Here is a 24,223-nt window from a genome sequence, read left to right as displayed (position 1 = left end):
TCTTTGGTGTTGTTACGATAGAAGAATGTAAATAAGAATACTTGAAGCATCATACTGGTGTTTCTCTGCAAAAGGTCCTGGTGTCCTAGTTGTTAGATATAAAATCCAGATGCTACATTCAATCCTTTCCGTGTAATGGTGTTCATTGAGTGGTGCCCATAATTTTTATTGAGTAATGCTAAAAATCATATTTTTATCTCACAATTTCAACCTAGTAGTCCCAATTAATCTTTTAATTTTTTTTTTTTTTGGTATGAAAAACAAGGACTGATACGATGATCGGTTGGGACTTACACGTCAATCATCAAAATGTGATTTTTAGCATTACTCTTTATTATTAGCGGGCACACGTAAATCTTGGCACTTGTGGTCCCTTTGTTACTATGTCAAGAGAACTTGGACGACAAAAGACGTTTGTATGTGATTTCTGTCGTTTGATTGGTCTATCTATAGATTGTGGTGGCCAATGTTTATAAGATATGCATTACTTGATGGCAAGATTGTGGATTTGTTATGGGTGACTGTTGTTCGTGCTTGCCCTCAATGGAAGGCTTATCTCACCGATTGTGGTGGGTAATGGTTGCTGCATGTGTGAAATTTCATCAAGTGGTGAATGAGTGGTGCCATTTTTAGTATTGAAGTTTAGAAAATTTACATTTTCTTTGCGGCTGTAAACTATGATTAAGCCCTAGTGTCTTTCCAGTCCCCTCCTAAGCATGTTAGATTCTGGCAAAACAATGTACGGAGTTATGGATGCTATGTGTGTTTACCCAGCGAGTTAAACACTAGAAGTGGTACGGTACTAAATGATATTATTAGATAACTCAATATCATTTGTAATGACTTAGGAAAATTGCTAGTCATATTCGCACTATCTTCTTAAAAGAACTAGTTAATTTGAAGCTTGTAAGGAATTACTACTCTATGTTGGCTACTCATCTTTCCAATAAGGGATTGAGATATTACTCATCTTTTGAGCGGTAGTTAGCTACCCCAAGGACATTGTTGGGGAGAGGCAACCACCCCCGATGGCTCAAGGGGTGGCTAATCACCCCTCACCTCACCCCAAAGGGGGTGGTGGGCTGGGGTTGTCCAACTACCCTATATATATATTTTGAAGGCTTACGTGACTCAATTCAGGCCGTTCATTTTAAATGAACAATTTGGATTGAAAGAATTGCAGGGACTTTAATCTACCTAAACACATATGGCTGAAAATAAATTGAGTGACGATTTTTTTTTTTATTATTTTTTATTTTTTTTTTATTATTATTATTATTATTTTCACAATGGCAGATTCACCATTCCTTAAGAAATGTGGATAATGCTTGGCTCTAACCCTTAAATTTCATGTTGGGTTCGTATCGAACTCGTAGGTTGTGTCAAAAATTGACAGCTCTAATTTTTAGCCTAAAAGCCTAAGCCAATAGGCTTGGGTCCATTTATGTATATTAGTCACAACAAACCTCTCATTCACTTCTAAGTCTTTTCCACATTGATCTAAACACAAGTATCACGTATATTCCAAGAGTCAGCACACTTTTTTTTACCAAATTAAGTAGAGTCAAACCAAGACATTTGTATCAATGTGAGACACAATACTAACAAATGCACTCACAACAAAAATCGTTCACCTAGTAGAGTCACCAAATGCCCAAATCCAATGTTCTCATTGGCTGATGCTTTCCATCACGAGCAATCTCCACAAAACAAGAAAGAAATTTAAACAAAGAATTGGATACAACTTTGTTTCAGCAAGACCATGTCAATAAAAGTACATATGCCAGTGTGGTCTGTTTGATTCTGTAACCATGTCCACAGACTAACATGGATTTTCCAGCCAAGCTTTGTGCCCGAAGATCAATATATGCACGATTAGATTAGATAAACAAAACCAGAAGTTGGCTGCCTGCTGGTTTCCTGGCCGGCAACAGAAGTCACACGTGGTTAAAAACAATGGCATAGCTTATAGTTGTCATTGTCTAAAGCTGATGTCTGAGCTTAACTCCTTCTCAATCTCTCTGGTTGTTTTAAGTTTTTAATTAGTTATTCAATATATTAAGTTGAAATTGTCAAAAACAGGGTTAGGTGCATGAAACACATCCATGATGTGCTAAAAAGCACGTGTACACATGCAATTAAGAGCATGGTTCATGTATTAATACCCAAAATGAATCCGACAAATTCAAACCAGTTTAAACTTTTTCTGATTTTTTTAATTCTATAATGTCGGAATAGGATTCTTTCCATTTTCTCTCTATTTTACGCTAAATATATCTTTTTTCTTACATTTAATGGTAGATAATAACTTCAATTAGGTTATGGTGTAAATGAAGTGTTTTATATCCTTGAATAAGAAGTAGACATATAATTAAGCTTAAAACACCAAAAAATAATATAACAATTCACACAAAATAATTTTCATTCTCTTGACAAAATATCCATAATTGACAAAACCACTCACAAAACCACCAGAGTCACCGTCCTGGTTGGTTTTAGAGACTTTGTTGTCAGGGGATCGGATATGGGTGGTGGGTGTTGGGTTAGAATGAATGAAAGATTCGTGGTATTGATTTGAATTAAATATACGGTATTTTCATCTTTGTTGTGTTTTGATGTTTTTACTTGATATGTCAAATTTTTATTGAAGACTTTAAAATGAGATTTTACACCACATCCTGATAGAAGAGACTTTCTTAACGGTATCCATGTTTGCCTCGTCATAAGCTTTTAAGTAATGTTGCATAAATAATCCGTGGCAAGTTATTGAGATTATTTAAGAGGAAATTAAATGGCATTAAGATATGATTAAGAGCATAAACTAGAAAATGATTTCACATGTTTGAGCTGTAACCTAATATATTGTTTATTGTTGTAGTTCTTAAATCACTCGGATAGACTCAAAACTTGGTTGGGTTCATGAACTCGAATTTAGAGCTGGACTTAACTTTTGACCAAATTATGAGTAAGTGGTAACCCATGACATTGATGCGAACATGCATGGAAGACCAAACATTTTGATATCTAAATTTCATATTCATATGTACTAGAGTGTTATAATATTTTCCTAATTTGACTTCTACTGATTGTGGGTTTTAGTTTGCTAAAACCGGTTTTAAATATAACAGCCTAAGCGGTTAACGGAGGCAGTTGGTGAATTTTACTAACCATCTAGGCGTTTACGGTTAGCGGTTTTAGCTAATAACCTGCCTTTTCACCCTAATGATATATATGTTGGCTCAAATTAATATTATTGAGTCATCATTTTGTTATTGGACTTTATGCACCTTAATTGTGTTAAAATTGGATTTTTACATGATGTGATAAATCATATGTAGGCCTGTAACTCTGATTAGGGTTGGGATTCTATAAGAAAGTAAGCTTATCGGGCTTAAGGACGTACACTACACCCACAAAATGTCATAGCTAGGGTAGACGTAATCCTAATGTTTCGATATTCTCGAAAGCAAAGGAATGTCCACTTAACGGAGTGCGGTCCAAATAATCAATTCAGTTATTCTTTGACCTCTCTCCCCTTCTATCAGCAACGTAGGAAAACACTCCATAAAAATAAAAGAAATGCTCACTTGCAAGGTATGCACGATTTCCTCTTCAAATAGCTCTCTAAATTCTTTTTTCTTCCTTACTAAGCAAATACTGATTCCAGTACACTGGTGAGGTCCTTGGTTGCTTTCCCTTTTTTTTTTTTTTTTTCATTCCTACCGGCATCATCGGTTTGAAATTTGGTATGTGATCAACTGATTTTCCAAAGCCTGTAATGAGTGAATTTTATCGAGTTTTTTTATAGGTCCCCCTCCTCTCCACAATATGCAAACCGTGATCTTATTAGCAGGAGAATAACTCATGCTTATCCCATTAACTACAACCTTAAAGAGGCCAAAAATTCTGTCGATTAGGAACTACCTTCTAAAGAGTATTATTCTAGACCATTATAAACCTAATTCTGTCGATTAGGCACTCACTTCAGCACATGCGAATAACTGCAAATAAACTCATTTTTTTTAATGTAATTTGATTGATTTATTTTGTCTCATAAGACCTATTTTTAGGCATGTTCATAAATTCTATATACTTACAATAACACAACTAAGGCTCCTTCTCTCATGATTAAGCACAACAACCAAGTACTATTATTGGCGATGATTCATTGACTTCAAGAAAAATTTTGAAGTGGGTATATATATGTACTTGGATAAGAGTTGAACTCCCAAGATGAAAATCTTTTTAGTATTAGCTACTTTGACTTAGTCGAATTTTATAAAACTCTGCAATTCACTAATGTTTTGATGGGCTAGGTCAAATTATAATTCAATCAGACGTGAGAGAGTACTTAGAATTTTTCACCGTTTAAGCTCCTCATGTCATTAGTTCATAATAAACAAGTGTTGTTATAATTACGTCCAAGCATACTAAAAACTATAATCACCCTTCCTATTTTTTTTTTTTTTTAATAGAACAAAAAAAAAATCTTAAAAAAAAAAAAAGGAAAGGTACAAGAGTAACCATAAGCAAGCAGAAAGGCATTGGATATGCTTGGCTCGTGACACAATGCATCCCCTCAATTGGTTTGCAGTAGCAGTGTGCATGTTGAAATGATGGGTTTGGGAGTAGAAGGTAAATTTATGTAGTGGGATAGAACATGATGATTCTGATAAGGCATACAGGTGAAGTACATGGAAGTAAAGAGATTTTCTTTGATTGAGTTGAAGCATTGCACATGTCATAGAGAAGATTGTCTATTGATTTGATGGAATATGAATATTTTCAATATTAATGTCAGAATATACCTTAAATCCTTATTTGTTGACTTTTTTATCAATATAATATATTCTAGGAGTTGTTGGGCCGCGATTTTAAACACGCCGGTGTGCTTAGCACGCCATGCCATTTTCTTTTTCTTTCTTTTTTTTTTTAATTTTTTAATATTAAAAAAAAAATTGCCAGCATGCCCTCTTTTACTTCACCCGGAGTTGTTTTAGCAATTAAAGGGTTTTTTTTTTTTTTTTGGTTAAGCATTGTTCTTGTTTGACTTGATACAAAAGGCATTTTATTTGTTAAAAAAGATTAGGTTTAGGGAATATGTAGATATTTACAATAACCAAGGATTTGGGAAATTTCTCTTGCATCACCTCTAGAAAGGCTAACATAAGTTGAATTAAACATTTGTCATGGAGACGGAATTTCTACTTTTACTTTTATTTTTTTCGAGATAGCAAAGGGGAACAGGGAGGGGATAAGGTGGGACTATCCCACTCTTGAAGCAACCAGACAAAAGAAAAGAAATAGAAGAGGGAATGCTTCCATAACAATGATGTAAAACCGCCAATTTCACAATTAATCAGCCGAAAAAGGCTCCTAATTTTGAAATTTGTGCATAGTTTGTAACAGAAACCAACATGTATGGGTCAAGGGAGAAAAAAAATCTTAAAATCACCCCCAAACAAGGATTAACCTTGCTTTAAAAAATTAGAAAAAGTCTTCCAATAATAAGCTCGGGCCGCACGGTTTCTTATGCTAGTTCATATTATAGCCATATGAGTAATATTACAAGGAGGACTTTGAATCCTTTCCAATATAATGTAACTTTTAAAATCAATGAAATATAATGTGACTTTTAAAATCGTCATTAATTTTAAAAGTCACATCACATTTGGAATGACTCGAATAATACTTTAGTATTCCTTATAACATTACGCATAACAATATGGAAAATGGTACGATTCTTCATGTGGTTCTCCTGGTATTCTCCCAATCTTACGTAAATATTGTTTTCTTAAAAAAAAAAAAAAAAAAAAAAAAAAAAAAAAAAAAACTTGTTCTTACTTTCTAAAAAGATTTCTGGGAAAAGTCTACATACTTCCCTCAAACTATCACCCAATTGACAATGTCTCTCTCAAACTACCAAAAATCTTCAATGTTCTCCCAATGACGAAACTATCCTTAATAATTTTAAAACAAAAAACACTAAAACTTTAGAAAATACTAAAACTAAAAAAATAAAAAATAAAATCCAAATGGTGGCAAATTTAATTTTTTTTTTTCTAAAAAAAAATCATTTTTATAATAAAAAAATTAAAAAAATTTCGATTTTTTTTTTGTTGTAAAAATTGAAAATTTTTTGTTTTGTTTTATAACTTTTTTAAATAAAAATTTCCGTTTTTTTTTAAATTAACAATTTTCGTTTAAGAAAATAAAAAATTTCATTTTTGGAAAAGAAAATTAATTTTTTTTAAAAAAAATATTTCCGTTTTAAAAAAAATTGTTTTAAAATAAAAATTGTTTAAAAAAAATCTTTTTTTAAAAGAAAAAAATTAAAAAAATAATTTTTTTTAATTAAAATTTTTTGGTTTTTTTTTTTTAAGTTATTATTTTATATTTTTTTAAAAAAATTTATAAGGGTATTTTTGTCTTATTGAGAAATATATAGGGACATTTTTATCTTTTTGCTAGCTGTGAAGGGACATTGACAATATTTTGGTAGTTTGTGAGGGACATTGTCACATTTAAAAGTTTGAGGACATTATCAATTTGGTAATAGTTTAAGGGGGTATACCAATATTTTTTAAAAAATAATATGGAAATTTATATATAAACTCATTAGGTTAACACGCTTTTATTAAAAACTCTCTATGTATTTTTTTTCGAAAATTTAGTTCCTGGGTCAATCGAAATTACAAGAAACTCCCTACCGTTAAAAAATTTTAACATCCGTTAGGGCCACTCAAAACTTCCGTTTTACTTGATTAAAATATTAATTTTTTTATTAAATTAATTTTAAAAGTTAAATCTAAAAAAAAAAAAAAAAAAAAATTTGAAGGGTGGCCGGGGGTGGCGGTGCCACCCCTGGCCACCCCCCAACCCCTATGGGGTGGCCGTAAGCCACCCCAGGGGTGGTTATAAAAAAATTAATATTTTAATCAGGTAAAACGGAGAGTTTTGAGTGGCCCTAACTAGTGTTAAAAAAATTTTAACGTTAGGGAATTTCTTGTAGTTTCGATTGATCCAAGGACTAAATTTCCGAAAAAAATACCTAGGGAGATTTTAATAAAAACGCATTGACCTAAGAAATTTATATTTAAATTCCCAAATAATATTCATATAAAATCAAGAGAACACCAAAAGAATCACATGAAAAACAATAACATTAGGGTTTTTTTTTTTTTTTTCTGTCTTTTTCAAATATCAAATGTCAACAGTATTTATAGATTGGATTAAAAAAAAAAAAAAAAAAATCCCATCAGCTCGAAAGTCCATCATTTCAATTTTCAAGGATAGAACTGAATTGAAGCATCTTCCCTTATAAGGAAAGAAAGAAGGATAACTTTTCTTGCAGCCATTTCCTGACATTGGAGTATGTGAAGAGATTTTACTTTGATTTTTGTAATTTACTATTTTAGGTGTTTCTCAAGGCATTATTACAGTCAAATAGAGTTTATTTATATTAGTACATCAATCCGGATATGTCTAGGAATATTTATCATTCAACTTTATCAACAATATTCTTTTTTTAAGGAGTTTTAATATTAAATACTAATATTAAGCTCCGTTTGGCAACTAGTTTCTTCTATTTGATATTATTCATGCATTATTTTTCTAAAAAAATTAATATTAAAATATTACAACTTTTTATATTACATTATTTACTTTTTATCACTATTCAAATAAAAAAAATTACTATAAAACAAAACCTTTTTCACTTTTTAATACAAAAAAAATTCAAAACTTTATACAACATCAATCATTATCAGCTACTATAAAAAAAAGCAAAGTCATTTACAAAAGAGGGATGATAGGTATCCAACTGCTTTCACCAACTTAAGTTCAACTATTTTAACAATTCACTTTCACTATTCCATTTAAATATATATTTTCAAATATTTTGTTTATTCTTTTTTTTTTTTTAAACTATTAAAAGAAGAGAGATAAATGAAAAGCAAAAAGGAAGAGAGAGAAATAAGTTGTTTAATCAATAAGTGAGTGAGTAGTAATTTTTAAATTTGGTGAGTACTGTTTACCTCACTACTTTTTTTTGTTAAAGTACTGAGGCTAAGAGCATCTTTAGCAGTGTTTTTAAACTTTTTTTTTTAGTTAAATTTAGCTGTTTTGTTAACTTTTTTTACTCCAACAGATACTGTAAAATAAAAGTTTTTCCTACTACTGCTACAGTGAACTTTCATATTTACAAGTTACTATAGCAACTTGTAAGTAATATTTTATTATATTTTCTCTTTCTTTCTTTTTCTTTTTTTTTTTTTAATTTTTTCTCTCTCCTTCTCTATTTATCTCTTTTTATGGGGAAGACAAGGAAATAATAAAAAACTAATAAAACAATACTGAAAAATAATATTTAATTAAAGTAGATAGTTAAAATAGATGTTCTTGTTGAAGTGTGTAGTGAAAACTAGTAGCTAAAATGAAAAAAAATTGTATTTTGAGTAGTAAAATGAAAACTCTTGCCGGAGATGCTCTGAAAAGTGGACAGTTAGGTCGTTTTGGTTAAATTGTCTCACTAAAATAACAAAAAAATAGTTTTTGTGAGACTGCAATGAGTACTCTTATAGGGGTTGTTTGCTGATGGACCAAAAAAAAAGCTTTTTACTATTTATCTCAAATTCAACTCAAATATTCTTACTTTTTACATCACAACAATTATATTTTACTACTATTTAAATAAAAAAATTACTACAGAATAATTTTTTTTGTACTTTTTTATATTAAATATTCTTCCTTTTTTATACATATTAATCAAATCAGGCTACAATTTCAACGCTTCTTTTTTTCAAGCCAATGACACAAACAGCTCCATTATTTCGATGAGGACTGAAGTCAACTACTCATAATTTGTTTAGAATATTGATAAAATGAAAATCAAATTGAAATTTTTGGTTGAAATTTGGAGATAAATTAAGTGTGGGCTTGAGGGAGGGAGGCAGAGTTGCAGCCTTTATTGCAGCTCGGGTCACTGTTCACCTTGTTGTCTTCCACTGTGTACACAGGTGATGGTGACAAGACAGTGAGGGGAGAAAAGGAAACAAAAGTAAATGCTTCAAAAAGCCACGAACATTATTATTTCCGACACATCAAGGTGAACCGTCGACAAGCAACCTTTGCCCCCCACATTTCCCCATTTAAAGATCACTCTATCATCACCACGCTCACACCATTCCCATCCAGCTCACACCCTTTTATCATCACCCTAATCTTGCCTCCTTTCCCTCTTCTCGTTCATTCATTTATACTCTAATACCGACAAATTATTAATCTAAAAAATTTAATTAAAAAGAGAAATTTGAATCTACTCGCTAGTTAGGGTTATGGGTAGATTTTCGGTTGAATAGCTCGAGGGGAAGAACACCTCTTCCACTATCTACCCATTAACAGGCGGATAGCGATATATGGTATTCGCTTGTTCACATATCCATTTATGTATATTAAAAAATATAACTTTTGTTGCTGCATAATGTTTTTGTTGGCCGCCTCTCTCGGCCACTCTCTTTCTCTTCTAACTCATTGTCTTCACTATTGGCCGATCTTTCTTTGTATTTGTTTTTTTGTATGTCTCTCTCTTTATATATTATATTCAAAATTAAATTTTATAGATCTAATTAGGCTGTAATCGAGTCAAGTCGAACTTTAGAATTTTAAGATTGGCTCGTTTACGAAAATACTTATTTGAGCCGAGCTATAAAATGTGTGTTCAAGCTCGACTCGTTTAATGTTTGGGCGAGCTCGAGCTAAAGTTTAAGTTCGTTGAAAATGCTATTCGAGTCGAGCCGGACTCAACTCGAGCTCAAATTAAACTATTAAATTCTTTAATGTATGATTCGAGCAGAGTTCAAGTCCAAATTTTAAAACAACCTCTAGACATTTACCTATAGTATAAATATAAATATTTAAGTAATTTATATTACATAATTACTAATATACATACTATATATATATATATATATATATATATATATATGAATGAGCTAATGAGTCAGACAAACGAACCAGTCGAGTTTTAAACGAGCTAAGCTTGCGAGTTCCTATCAAGTTTTCTCGAGCGAGTCGAGTATGTATTATTTACTAATCAAGTGGATTTCTACAATAACGAGCGAATTTATTTAGTATTCGGCTCGAGTTCAAGCCGAGTTAAACCAAGCAAGTATCGAGCGAATTATCAAACAGACTGATCTATTTACATTCCTAAATCTAATGATTGCATTTAAATTCTTGGGTCATGATATAGAGAAGAAAAAAATTTTGACTGGCATGTCATTCCATTTATCACTACCCTAAATTCTTTTGAGTATCATCTATTCATCTCTGTATAACGTATGGAATAGGCCGTAGGCCCATAGGGCATGACAGAGATTAGAGATAATAATGGGAAGCATGTAATTCAGCACAGCAGCCAATAGCTAAGATGGCTGTAGATGTACCATAGAATTGCTTAGGCAATATATGCAAAAGTAAAAAGAAAAACAAAAGAAAAAAGAAAAAAAGAAAAAGAAAAAAAGGAAGCCTGGCTTGCATGTGTTAAATTATGAAATTCCCGACGACTTTTCTTCTGCATTCCCAACGTGAATTATTGGCAAAAAGCCCATACCGTTCACGAGCCAGCTGAAGCTTTCGCTGTTTTCATCGGACATTAGAGCCCTTTGTTTTGCACTGAATTACCAAACTGGGATCCTCTTCTAATCTCCTTCCCCTTAATAACATCAGTACTGGGACATAACACAGTCTTGTCTCAAATCTATTTAATGGATAATATTGTTAGCGTTCATGAACCAAGAGATATATATATATATATATGTTAGCGTTCATGAACCAAGAGACATATATATATATATATATATATATATACACTTATTTATTTTCCCAGTGGGTTTCAGGATTTAAGGAGTACTACAACTTTTAATGTTAAAAGTATTGTAATTTTTACTATAAATATTTTTTTATAAATTAACATGATATTTTATTTTTCTTACGAATTATAAAATATCCCATCAATTTATAAATAACTTTACACATTTTCCTTTTTTCTTATATCAAACAACAATATTAGCTTTAGAATGATAACTACTTGTTTACATCCCACGATTAAATGGAGTAATGATATAAGGAGGATTAAAATTTTTTTAGAGTCCTCATAAATGTGATGTAACTTTTAAAATTATTAATAAATTAAAATTAAATAATAATTATCTCAAATTCAATGATGATTTTAAAACCTATATCACATTTGAAAGGACTATCATTACTCAGTAGAATGATATGTGACGCGTTCGCCGCATCAAGGGAAGAAAACTTAATTTAAAAAGTCCATGCAATTGAATAAAGAAAGGAGGACTTATTTATTTATTTATTTATTATTTTTTCTATTAAACAACAGATTAGGGGCTAAACTGAAGTTTTAGGTTCGGGTTACAAAACAAAACTTTTTTGAAAGGATAAAAACAAATAACTTAGAAAAAATTTTAAAATTTTGGGGGCAGGAATACGTGTAATTAAGTGAAATGATGAAAAATTATTTTATAATTTAGATTAAATTTTTATAAATTTAATTAATGAGATATACCATGTCACATGGTATATATTGTTAAATTATTTAAATTTTTTAAATAATATGATATCATATTTATCATTAAATGCAACAAAATAAAATTTATACAATGAAATGGAGAGAAAAGATGAGACCATAATTGCAATCAACGTTAACTTTTTTCCTGAAATCTCTCACTAAAGTGCCTAATCTTCAAGAAAATCAATTTGTGTGGCTCAAAAAAGGTAATGTTAATGAAAACATGTTTCTTTTGACCGTCTATATATTTACAGTAATATCATTACTAAAGACAAGACGAAGTTGTTCTTCTTAAAGGAAGAAAATAGGGTAAATAAAACGACAGTGAATTTCTGGAATTAACTAGATATTCACCTCAAGTTAGTAGTAAAACTGTACGGTAAAAAATCTTGCATGATTAATTAAGAAGGTGGTCGATTTATATATCCTGGCTAATTAACAAGGAGCATGTTGTAATTTCAAAGCCTCCATTGATTCGTTTATATATTAAACAGGAGAAGCTTTGAGAAAGAGAGAGAGAGAGAGAGAAAGAGAGAGAGAGATGGAGGGAGAGAATGCAAACGATCTGTACAGAGAGTGTTTAAGGAACCATGCAGCCAGCCTCGGCAGCTACGCCACCGACGGCTGCGGGGAGTTCACTGTCGACGAAGGGTCTCCGGGGGGACTGCAATGCGCGGCATGCGGGTGCCACCGCAACTTCCACCGGAAGGTGACGTATGTACCGGCCCATCACCATGCGAGGGGGGTGAGCTGCAGCAGCCGCGGCGGGCGAGACCCGGAGGCCACCGCCGAGATGATGGACTACAGCGGCGGCGGCGGAGGCGGTGGTGGGGGGCGGCAGGTGATGGTGGTGGAGTCGGGTGATCAGGCGGAGAGGAGCTTCAGCAAGAAGAGGTTCAGGACAAAGTTTACGCCGGATCAGAAGGAGAAGATGCTGGCGTTCGCGGAGAAGCTGGGGTGGAAGCTTCAGAGGAAAGATCTAGAGGATGAGATTGAGAGGTTCTGCAGAGGACTTGGGGTGAGCCGGCAGGTCTTCAAAGTGTGGATGCACAACCACAAGAACTCTTCCTCCTCTTCTTCTGCATCTACAGGCAATGCCTCATCTCTCACTCAGTAGTGCTACTGGGAGAAATGAGAGAAAGATCAGAGTGAATAATCTTCTTCTTTTTTTTTTTCTTTCTTTTTTTTTTTTTTTTTTTTTTTTTTTTTTGAGATTGAAGTTTGGTTGTAATTTATCCTTTAATTTTCCAAGGAAAATATGCAGCTCTGTTTTAATTACTTCTCTTTTTTCTTTATTTCTTTATTTTTTTTTAATTTTCCTCACAATTTTAAACATGCAATATTTCCTAGCTAGCCAAAAAACATTATCTAGGCCAGTCGATCCCTATCCATGAAGTAGGGGATGCAATTCTTTGGTTGGGATTTGGTATCTAAATAATTAAATTTACTTTTTTTTTTTTTTTTTTTTTTTAATTTTTTTTTTTATTTAACATGATATCATAGTAAAATTTTGTCTCCGTCCTTCACCTTCCATCACTTATCTCATTGTTATCTCCCATAACATTTCTAAACTTTTGTGACATTTGGATCTGGTTTTGCAGGGTTTGTGATGGGCACACACATCTCACAGGAAGTCGACCATCCAATTCCAGTGCATGTATATACTGTATGAATCAATGAATATCGTCATCTAACTAGCTGTTTTTCTTGATTTTTGTATGACACAAATAAACTTAAAACAAATTCTAATTTTCATTATGAAATTGAGTTTAGGTTTGCATTAATTAGAGTAAAATTCATTGTTTTTGCTTGAAAAGTTTGTACTGGTATAAGTGTTATATTTGAGCATGTTTGTCCTATTTTTGAGTAGAACATGATGCTTTATTTTAATGTTAAAATCTTGTCTTGTTACATTTATTAGTGTTTATAGTGTTAATTCATTTAAAATTACATTATTAAATCTAATCTAAAGCTCCATATCAAATTATCAATTGGCACACTAGCTTGCTTCAATCCAATATGGTTGTTTCATTTGACAAAACTTTTTAGACTTAGAGTTTTTTGCTTTTTAATTGTGATGTGATATAAAAGTAATTAATAGTTTTGAGCATTTTGTGTTTTGAGTTGTTTGTTAATTATATATATATATAGAGAGAGAGAGAGAGCTAAAAATAAAAAAACTATCTTAAAACGGGGTCGACAAACGAATTATTTTGTAGTTATTGGATATCTTTAAGCACTAATTTTGTCAAATTTTATTAACCAATATTAAACTACTAAATAAGTACTAGAATGGAAACAATAAGGTGATTAGCATGGTTTAATTCTCTATATTCCTCACAAAAACTGTCAATTGCAATGGTCTTCAAAACGAACAAAAGTGAATGGTCCAGACAATATCATCATATCTTTCCCTATCATTTTCACATGCATGCCTGGACAGCCACACTCTGCAAAAATTTTCTTCAATTGTTCTCATGCTAATTGCTTTATGTTCTTCCATTCAAATTTATTGCTGCAAAATATCAAAACCAGCAATATACTTTAATTATCTATCTGTTGATCAGTACAAGAAAAATCTTTGATATCCCACCAGTAATAATACCCCAATTTAGCATGAAAAATGTATACATGCCCAAAATTCATAATTTCTCAATTCCTTTTAAGGAAAAATCGCTTAAGAAAATTATTCATACCATCAGCAATTGGGATTCAACTCCAAGTTTTATAAAATCAATACTTTAATCCACCCCGAATTCTCTAGCTAATTGTAGCCGTTGAATGTTGGAATATTTTATATTTTTTAAGTTAAGTTTATGGATATTTTTCTTAATAAATTCTTCATGGTAGAATATTTTCTTCTCCTTTATTCTTTGTAGGATTTATTCTCTTTCTTAATTAATTTAAGTCTACTTTAAGGTTTTTGATCACTACTCATTGTTTCTCTATAAATAGAGAGTTATGTACGTAATATTGTTTCATATACAATGAATATATATACAAGATATAATTCATATGTATCTCTTCGCTTCCGCTCTTTTTTCTTTATCTTTTATATATATATATATATATGGTATATATCAGAATCACTTTCTTGTAACCTTCAACAATCGTCTTCTGACATTTTCTTGGTGTTCCATTGGCGTTTTCTCTAATGATCTCTCAATTCCAGTCGTCCACACACCACCATGCGCTTTTGCATGCGCTATCAATGTCTTCTCAAGCTTTCTCAGACCACATTCTGGAAATCTAAAGCCAAAATCAGGTCTATCAGGTATAAATCTTTCGATCCCTGGAAGACCCGTCACCAAAATTCACTATAATTTTATCTGATTCAATCCAATTTTTTGATTATTTTCGGCCTAGTTTTGTTGTGATCCATGGCATAGTTCACTGGCGAACCTTTGGCACAATGCGGCTTGGCTCTTCACCAGATTTTTAGTGGCTAGTGTCCGTTATTCTGCATTTCTCCAACTGTCATTATCAATTGTGACTCGACATGAGATTAAAGAGTTAGGGTTGAATAGTCTAACATGTTTAATTAAATGAGTCGGGTAAGGGTTGACCTATCATATATAGTTTTATACCCATGCATTGACACGACCCAAACCCGATACACGAAAGACTTGCAATTTTTTACATGATCTACGAACCCAATATAAAATTAGAGGGTTAGGATTGAGTGATTTGACCCGTTTAATTAAATGAGTCGAGTTAAGGTTGACCTATATAGTCTTATATCCATGCCTTGACACGACTCAAACCTGACACGCAAACGCGAATTGCTACTCTTACTAAAAATGGTGTCATGCTATATATATTAACTTACTCTTGTTTGATTTTTTTTAGTGTATCCCTCCCTAACAATCCTAATGGTCTAATGTGGTAATAATCAAAGACTACCGTACGTGTGTCTTCTCGTTAGAATAATAATTATATGATTAAATTTATTATTTATTATTTACTTAAAATAATTATCAAATGATTAAATTCTTTACTTTTTTTTCTTAATTTAGACTTTGTGGACAAGTCGCTATGTAGTAGCAAACACGTGCAAGCTTTAGCAAATGAGATTTGTCTTGTGTATGAAAGCATTCGTAATTTAGAAAAATGCTTGAGGTTTCACTTTTATTAAATTGCAATTTTGCTGTTAAAAAGTTATCATAATCACTTTCTAAAATTCGCACCATCATCAAATATCTCACTTTGTTTCCTTCTAATTGTGATGAGTGATACGTGGTCTAAACTTGTCTTCTTTTTATTGGATATGACGTGGCCTAATGGCATTATGTCACTCATCAGGGAAGAAAAACAAATGGAGTTATTTGATAACAAAACATCTACTGCATATGAAATGTTGCGATCGCATTTTCGTTCGAACAAGAGTGCGATTGGTGCATGTGCAATCAAGCTTGCTTGCTATTCGGCCTTAACTTCAAAATGCGTGCAATCGGGCCATTCTGTCTTGTCCTAGAGTTGTGCTACATCAATTTTTCTCTATTATTTTATCTATTTCTCTTTTAGTCTTAAAGTAAATCCTTATGAAGCAAACATCAGACACAGTCACTTTAATGATTTATACTTTTTCCCTTTCTTTGGTCTTTCTGAGTTGTAACTGATAAATAAGCAAAAGCTTAGTTGGAAGTAAGACCCAAGAATCAATTCCAATCTATAAAATACTTTTCAGATAATAGTTACTAAAAGATTTTTAAAAGTGGCCCCTTCAAAACGAACTACAAAATCTTTGATATATCTTCCCCTTCTACCTTTCCCCAGTCAATTGCATAGAAAGAAAAAAAAAAGTTTAAACCAAAAAAGAAGAAGAAGGAAATAGATATGACTACTATAGAAAGTTGGAGTAATAATATAATGTTTGATTTTCATCATACTAACTAACTAAGGTTGCTTACAAACATAAATGGGCCTTCACTAAAAGCCTCATGCATGAATTACTTCCAAAACATTTCAAAAAGCTAGTTTTCCAAACTAAATGGAGCAATTTTTTATTTATTTATTTATTTTCCTAATTGATAAGGGGAAAATGTAATATTGATTGATGATATCAATGGTAGATTCTTGATAAAGAATGCGTGGAAGGCTGTTGAGGTTATCCCACATCGGTTGTGAAATGGGCTGGTGGTCCGTTTATAAGTATGAGAAAAACTCTTACATCTTGACCTAACTTTTGGGATTGAGAAAGGCCCAAGACCACCCAACACTGGTATCAGAGCCCAAGTTTACCAGCAAGTCTACGGAAGAAACGTGTTGTCGCTGCTCCGACCCAAGGCCTGATATGTGAGGGGAGATTGTTGGGGTTATCCCACATCAATTTTTTTTTTTTTTTTTTTTTTCACCCATCTGATAGCAATTTTTTTTCAATTTTTTTTTTTTTTTCTTTATCAAAATCAATCACATGCCTTAGATAAATAAAGTCTTTTGACTCTTTTCCATCCAGCCAACAAACATTCCATTTTTGCAATTTTGCCATTCCAAATAGATGTAGCCATGTAAGACACACCCAATGACAAATCAAAGTACTTCATCCTTAGAGACAATACTCTATAACCAAGAATGCGAGTCAAACCTTCTACATCTCCCACATTGCCGACATAAACTATCTTTGATGTTATCAAATTGATATTTAAGCATGATACAACTTCAAAAAATACGAAAATACATTGCAAATTTCAAAGTTGTTCAGAATTTTCCTCACAAAAAATCAAAGTATCATCCGTAAACAATAAGTGAGATACTAACAGTTTTTCATTATTCGTCAACCCCACATAAAAACATACAAAATTCCCCTATCAATTACACTAGTCATCGTCTAATTACTCAGCACCTCCATAACAACCACAAATAATAATGGTTATAACGGGTCCCCTTTCTCACTCCGCGAGAATTACTAACGAAACCGGGTAGTGAACCATTAATAAGAATGAAAAATCACACAGTAGAAATACAATATGTTATCCAGTCCCATCATTTCTCCCCAAATCTACATATTTTCAGCAAATATAATAAGAACTTCCAATTAACATGATCATACGACACCTTCTCCAAGTACTCCAATTTACACAACACAATTGGTTCCCTCAATCTAATCTGGCTATCCAAACATTAATTAGCAACTAGATCTGAATTCAAAAATTTTCTAGCTCTAATGAATGCATTATAGGAATCAGATATAATCTTTTGCCAAAATTGATTTTAACCTGTTCACCAAGAACTTGGAGATAATTTTGTATACATCACTCACTAAGCTAATAGACCAAAAATTCTTAATGTCCACAAGCCTTTATGGGATAAGAGAGAAAAAAGTTGCATTTAAACTCAGCTCAAACTTCCTTCAACTATGCTCCTATTAATAACTAAAAAACCCACCAAGTTATATATTCGATGAGAATTTGCCTCTTGATGAAAAAAATTAGTGCTTTTATCACAATCTCTTAATCACTTCTGCCTCCAACTCACTTCTTCAAAAATGATAAATCTCTCCATGTCCTTAGACATATTTTCCTTCCTCAACCTTAAATAAAGGTCGGTCATCTCCAATAACATCCAACTCTCGAATACCCTCCATAAGTTTTTTTCTTTTTCTTCCCTACATTCCCAAACACCTCCTCCTTCCATTTCTTTAATTCCAATTTCAAGGCTCTCAAATTACACACCAATGCATAACAAGGAGATCCTTTAAATTTATATTTCAACCACTCTGTTTTCACTTGCTCCACAAAGCCCTTTGATTTCAACTACAAATTTTCAAATTTAAAATACTTATTACCACCACCTCCTACATTACAACTCAATATCATAGGACAATGATCAAACAAGATTCTAAGGAGTCTCCTTTGCGAAACATCAAGAAATCGTTCTTCCCAATTCGGAGAGAAGAGAAGTCTATTACCATGACTGCACATCACAATTATTAGATCAAGTAAAAGTCCCACCTAAGAGTGGGATGCCCATTAGTCCCTAGTCAAATATATAAATTCCAAAAACTCCAACATAGTTGCCGATTGTTTGAACTAGCTTGAATTTTCACACAGAAAATGGACAACATTGAAATCACCTCCTATACACCATGACAACTCCCACCAACTCATAATGCCAACCAATTATTCCTAAAGATACCTTCTTTCAACATCATTATTTACAATCCTCAGTCTTCTTTACCACTCCCTTATCCCACATTAACCAAATTCTACTTGATGCCCCACTTGACCCCAAATAAGTCCAATCCACTAGTTGGCATCCCATAAACTATGAATCACCTCCCCATAAAATATATTTCAATTTTGTCTTCAGTAAACAGACAATATTTGCCTTCCAAACTCTAAGAGGACTTCTCTTCCTTTATGTTTTCTCTTTCTCATTTGACCCTCTTAAATTCGATGACACTATTTTGGGTTTCATAAAGAATTGGTAGAGCCACTCCCCCTATTAGATTGTCCTCCCAATATATCATATTTAATTGAGCATACCACCTTTCTAGCTCTAGATTTCCATTTTTTTTTTTGTCCTAAAAAAAAAAAAATTTGGAACATTAACTGATATATTATGATGTCTGCTTGCTTCAATCATCAAAAAGAAAGCCAACATTTGACCCTCAAAGCCCTCACACTAGGGTTGTAATAACAGACAATTAATATTCGTCTGCTAACCACTAATTGCTAACCGTAATCGCTTTTGAAGGCGGTTAGAAAAAAATCGTTAACTGCTAGGGCAGTGCGGTTAGCAGTTTTAGGATTTGTAAAATCCGCTAATTGCTAACCATTTATATATATATATATATATATATATATATATATATATATATATGAAATTACGTTGTTTTTGTGTTTAAATATAAAAAAAAATGTATAAAAATCTAGAAACGATGTTAGTATGGTATTACTATAGAAACAACGTCTTTTTGTTTATTTTATTTTATTTTTAATTTAAAAAAAGCGTAACCGCCGGTTATTAAATAATTACTAATTGCCGCTTAACTGCCTAGAGCGGATTTTACTAACTGCCTAGGAGGTTACAGTTAGTGGTTTTAGCCAATAACCACTAACCGCAACCGTCTCCTTCCTACAAGAGCCACACTGCATGTCAAAAATTCTTCACCCTTTCAAACACCCAATCTGAATTACTTGTCTATCCTGTAATAATATATAGAGAAAAGCATTATACAAAAAAATAAAAATAAAAATTTCGCATTAAGCCTAAAACAAAAACAAACCAACCCTTTATAAAAAAGAAACACAGGGCATGCTTATTAATGTATTTTGGTGGGTGTTTTATGTTTTTGATTTGAAATTGTTATGATGTAACATAAATGTTAAAATTGCTTTTTTTATTAATATTTTTAAGAGCATTTTGAAAACACTTTTTTTTTTTTTTTTTTTTTAAAAAATGATTAACAATCTTACCCTTTATTATTTACTGTTCTTTCATGTTAATATAAAGTCAGATTTCCATATTTAGTAACTTTAATTTATATAGTAATGAAAAAAAAGATGCACAAAAAATGAAAATAACAATTATTAACTTACAATAATTTATGGGAAAGTTTACCACCTTCGAAAATGGAAAGGTGAAAAAGTTAAGTAGTTTATTAAACTTGAAGAAAAGGTGGACTTTTGCGGTGCCGCCTGAGGAAAATGACACCGTCATTAAGAATAACTTCTGCTTAAGCTAAATACATTTAATTTAAACTATACAAACTATTAATATACAAAGAAGAAATGGCGTGCATATTCTTAGTCTTTTGTGCCTTTAAGCTGCGGACTCTGTCTGGTCGGAACCCTAACAAAACTCTCATTTGTCTCACGAGTAAGTCCGATCTTTGACTCTTGGAATCTCTTTGAAAGTATTGAATGCTAACCCATCTCTGATTTTTGCTATCTATTCTGTGTGTTCACTCGCTTCAGAGATCTGGGTTTCCAAAGATCTCTTTGACGCAGATGTTGCTTTGTTCATGTGGGTGATCTTTTATTTAGTAAGTCATGGAATTTTGAGCTTTGGTTATGCGTTTTTAGCTTTCTGACCGGCTTTTCTAATGGATTTTGATTCAATTATATTTGGTTGTTTGTTCTTAGGCTAAAGACAATGCCTTGGGTGAAATTTAAATAGAGATTGTAGTTTGATTTTGCCGTTTTCGCCTTTGAATATTATTGGTTGCAATGGATGGAGATAATAATTTGAATATGCGTAACTGGGGTTACTATGAACCTGCACCATCCCTTAAAGGCCATCTGGGTCTTCAGCTTATGTCGTCCATGCCTGAAAAACCGCTTATTGGGGGCCGCAATGCTGCGGTTTTGGCTGGTGGGAATGGGGCTTTTCACCATAGGGATATGGGGGTTTCCCATTCAGCATTCCCCATGGAGTACATGAGGGATGCTTGGTTTAATCAGAGGGAGAAATATATTAATGTATTATCCGGAAACCCCAGCTATGGGGTTTTGCCCGAGACGTCCTCGGCTCAACATGTGCAGATGGTTCAGGCACCTGATTTGTCCAAGGATGAAAGGATCGTGAGTACTGAAGAGACGGGTATTGAGAAGGAAAACGGACCTATTAAGAAAAGGCAGGCGCCAAAGGCCCCAAAATCCCCAAAAGAGAAGAAGGCGAAGAAAGCCCCTCGTGCACGGAAGGCTGAGAGTAGTCCTTCTGTTCCACGAGCAAGGTCTGCCGCAAAAAAAACCACGGAGATTGTTATAAATGGGGTTGACATGGATATATCGGGGATTCCCATCCCGGTTTGCTCATGTACTGGGGCACCTCAGCAGTGTTATCGATGGGGATCTGGTGGGTGGCAATCTGCGTGTTGTACAACTAATATGTCAATGTATCCCTTGCCATTGAGTACCAAACGACGTGGAGCAAGGATTGCAGGTAGAAAGATGAGTATAGGAGCGTTCAAGAAAGTTTTGGAGAAACTTGCAGCAGAAGGTTACAACTTCTCTAATCCGATTGATCTGAGGACCCACTGGGCCAAACATGGAACAAATAAGTTTGTCACCATCAGGTAGATGTATTATGTGGAACTTTATTTTGGCCATCCACTGCATTCAGCATGATTCTCTTGTGTATATATGTATGTGGCCTGCAGCAGAGGCTTCTGAGGTAGCTTGTAGTTGATGAGTCTTCTGTCATGTAACATGTTTTTGATATTTCGCCTTCAGATTCTCCTGATATGTTATTCTATTCTCCTTTTCCCGTGTTTTAGAGACATTAATTTTACTGGATTCTCAGAAACAGATGTAACGAGAAATCTTTCAGATTCTTGTAGCAAGTTTTTCCTTCCTGACCTTGATGTGATGTTCGACGAACATCTCTCTGCTGCTTGGCATTTGTACTTCATCTTAATGAATTCAGTGTCACTAACTTCTTGCTTCTTTTTTTGTATGTTCCTACCAATGCTCGTATGGGTTGCTTTGAATTCATACTTGATGTGATTATGTTTAATGTAACTAATTTCTGGCTCGAATGATCTTGTTTTCCATTTTTTTACTCATTTATTTTAGGTGTTACTTTTATCTTATAAGTATAAAAGTAACAGTTATTTGAGATGCTTACTTAGTTACGAATGTAATCTAGGAGGATTTGGTAGTCTCATAATCCATGCAGTTAATTATGATCTTATCCATTTGAATAAAGTGGCATGAGAAATTTCTGTTAACCACTAAGATAATAGCATGTCATTGGCACCAGGATGATATGCATATAATTTTGGGCAGCCATTATAAGAATGGGGGAGGAGTTTTCTAGATTACGGGGTTGTGGCAGCGACTATATGCATGTTTCATATGCATATAATTGCAGGGTGGGTTTCTAGAAATGCATTAAGAGGGGTTGAGAGGAGTTTTCTAGATTTAAGGTGGGTGACAACTCCAAGATTAGTTTTTGGCACGACGTGTGGTGTGAGGAATGGCCCCTTTAGGCAATGTTTCCAAAGTTGTATAGAATTGCTTTCTTCTGTGGCTGATTATCTTCAGTTCTCTAATGGCTTTCTTCAGTAAAACATTAGTTTTGTTAGAGTGGCGAATGATTGGGAGTTGCAATTCTTTTCCTCATTTTCCGGTCAATTGTATTCCATTAAGTTTATAAAGGTTGGTGCGGATAAGCTTTGTTGGAACCCTTCCAACAAAGGGTTGTTTGACATAAGATTGTTCTATAATGTCTTAATATCCTATGACACCAATCCCTTCCCGTTGGAGGTGTATTTGGCGGAGTAGGGCGCCTTTGAGAGTGACATTCTTCGCTTGGTCGGCCACTTAGGTAAGATCCTTACTGTGGATAACTTAAGAAAGTGGAAAATTGTTTTAGTAGATTGATGCTGCATGTATCATAAGAGTGGGGAAATTGTTGATCACCACTTACTCCATTGCAAGATAGCTAGTGCCTTATGATACTCTGTTTTCGGTTTAGTGTGGGTCATGCCTTATCGTGCGAGAGATCTCCTCGATTGTTGGAGAAGGAAGTTTTGTAATTCTCGAAGTGAAGCTATGTGGAATTTGATTCTACTTTGCAAAATGTGGAGCATTTGGAGAGAGAAATTACTGGAGTTTTGAAGATAGTGAGAGGATGGTGGCAGAACTAAAGGTCTTCTTTTTCTCATACCCTTTTTCAGTGGATAGCTGCTTATGATTGTATTCATATTTATAGCTTTCATGACTTTTTTGATCTCTTTTCTTTTTTTGGTCAGTTGTTTCTCTTGTATACTTCCTGTGTACTTAGTTGCACCATTTGGTTTTTATGAACTCCATCTACTTATAAAAAAAGAATTTAAAAAATTAGCTTCATTTGAAAGAACGAAAGATAGAATTTTACTTTTCTTGGGGGAACCTGTGACACCTTAAAATGCTAGTCTCGCATTGGGAAGATGAATTGCCAGCATTAGGTGGGTGAGGTGTTCATGGGTTCTTAGTCTTATATTGATTCCTTACTAGGTTAGACTAGATTTTATAAGTGATTCTAATAAGCTTCAATTGCAACTTGACTAGTCATTTTGGAATTATAGTGTAGATGTGGCTAGCGCTTTTTCTAGGTCGTTATAAATGGTATCAGAGCAACCTTCTAACACTATGTGGGGCTGAGGCATTGCATGACGGGGCCTTGACGAGGATGTCAACATTTTGAGTGGAGATTGTGACACCCTAGAACGCTAGTCCCACATTGAGAAGATGAAATATCCACATTGGGTGGGTGGATTATGAAGGTGCTTAGTCTCACATTGGTTTCTTAGTAGGTGAGACTGTACTCTATAAGTAATTGTAGGGAGTTCCAATTACAATTTGGGGTGATAGTGCAGTGCTTTTCCACCTCCTCCCCAAAAGACATACAATAATTCACCCCTGATCGGCACACCCACAATACCACTGAAAGATTTCCAGCATAGGGCTGAGGTATAGTGTTTCTGATGATGAAGAAATTTGTAAGTTCATACTAGTTTCCATTTCTTTTTTCTTTTTTTCTTTTCTTTTTTTTTTTACTTTCTTGATGTTTTAAATTTTAGATTGTAATTATTTAGGGGGGACTGCAGTATACACCCTGCAGTATACACTACTGTCCTTCCTTCTCTTAGGGAGGGGGGCTGGCTGGGTAGCAGATCATGTCATTGAATGCTCAAAACTTCTGTAGCAA

General features: G+C 33.3%; 2 protein-coding genes across 4 annotated transcripts; both read left to right on the top strand.

The window, feature by feature from the left end:
- Nucleotides 1-12,099: 12,099 nt before the first annotated feature.
- On the top strand, nucleotides 12,100-13,385 carry LOC132185599 (zinc-finger homeodomain protein 11). 2 transcript variants are annotated; one of them, XM_059599354.2, is made up of 2 exons: nucleotides 12,100-12,678; nucleotides 13,189-13,385. In XM_059599354.2, the coding sequence occupies exons 1-2, from the start codon at nucleotides 12,129-12,131 to the stop codon at nucleotides 13,257-13,259; spliced, it is 621 nt and encodes a 206-aa protein (XP_059455337.2). In that variant the 5' UTR covers nucleotides 12,100-12,128; the 3' UTR covers nucleotides 13,260-13,385. The 2 variants fall into 2 exon arrangements, with proteins under 2 accessions (XP_059455337.2, XP_088374531.1); XM_088518405.1 differs by lacking the exon at nucleotides 13,189-13,385 and having other exon boundaries at nucleotides 12,100-12,757.
- A 6,940-nt stretch (nucleotides 13,386-20,325) lies between these two features.
- Nucleotides 20,326-21,976, top strand: LOC132184122 (protein BASIC PENTACYSTEINE2). 2 transcript variants are annotated; one of them, XM_059597630.1, is made up of 3 exons: nucleotides 20,326-20,407; nucleotides 20,506-20,554; nucleotides 20,674-21,976. In XM_059597630.1, the coding sequence occupies exon 3, from the start codon at nucleotides 20,758-20,760 to the stop codon at nucleotides 21,607-21,609; it is 852 nt and encodes a 283-aa protein (XP_059453613.1). In that variant the 5' UTR covers nucleotides 20,326-20,407; nucleotides 20,506-20,554; nucleotides 20,674-20,757; the 3' UTR covers nucleotides 21,610-21,976. The 2 variants fall into 2 exon arrangements, with proteins under 2 accessions (XP_059453613.1, XP_059453612.1); XM_059597629.1 differs by having other exon boundaries at nucleotides 20,506-20,573.
- Nucleotides 21,977-24,223: the final 2,247 nt, after the last annotated feature.

Source organism: Corylus avellana, chromosome 7, assembly GCF_965113065.1.
Source record: "Corylus avellana chromosome 7, dhCorAvel1.hap1.2, whole genome shotgun sequence".
NCBI lineage: Eukaryota > Viridiplantae > Streptophyta > Magnoliopsida > Fagales > Betulaceae > Corylus > Corylus avellana.
This window is presented reverse-complemented; position numbering and strand designations above follow the sequence as displayed.

Excerpts from the sequence above, each read along its gene's own strand:
- LOC132185599 (XM_059599354.2), top strand. The coding sequence starts at position 12,129 with ATGGAGGGAGAGAATGCAAACGATCTGTACAGAGAGTGTTTAAGGAAC. Across the intron at positions 12,679-13,188 it reads CTCTTCTTCTGCATCTACAG|GGTTTGTGATGGGCACACAC; the intron begins GCAATGCCTCAT and ends CTGGTTTTGCAG.
- LOC132184122 (XM_059597630.1), top strand. The coding sequence starts at position 20,758 with ATGGATGGAGATAATAATTTGAATATGCGTAACTGGGGTTACTATGAA.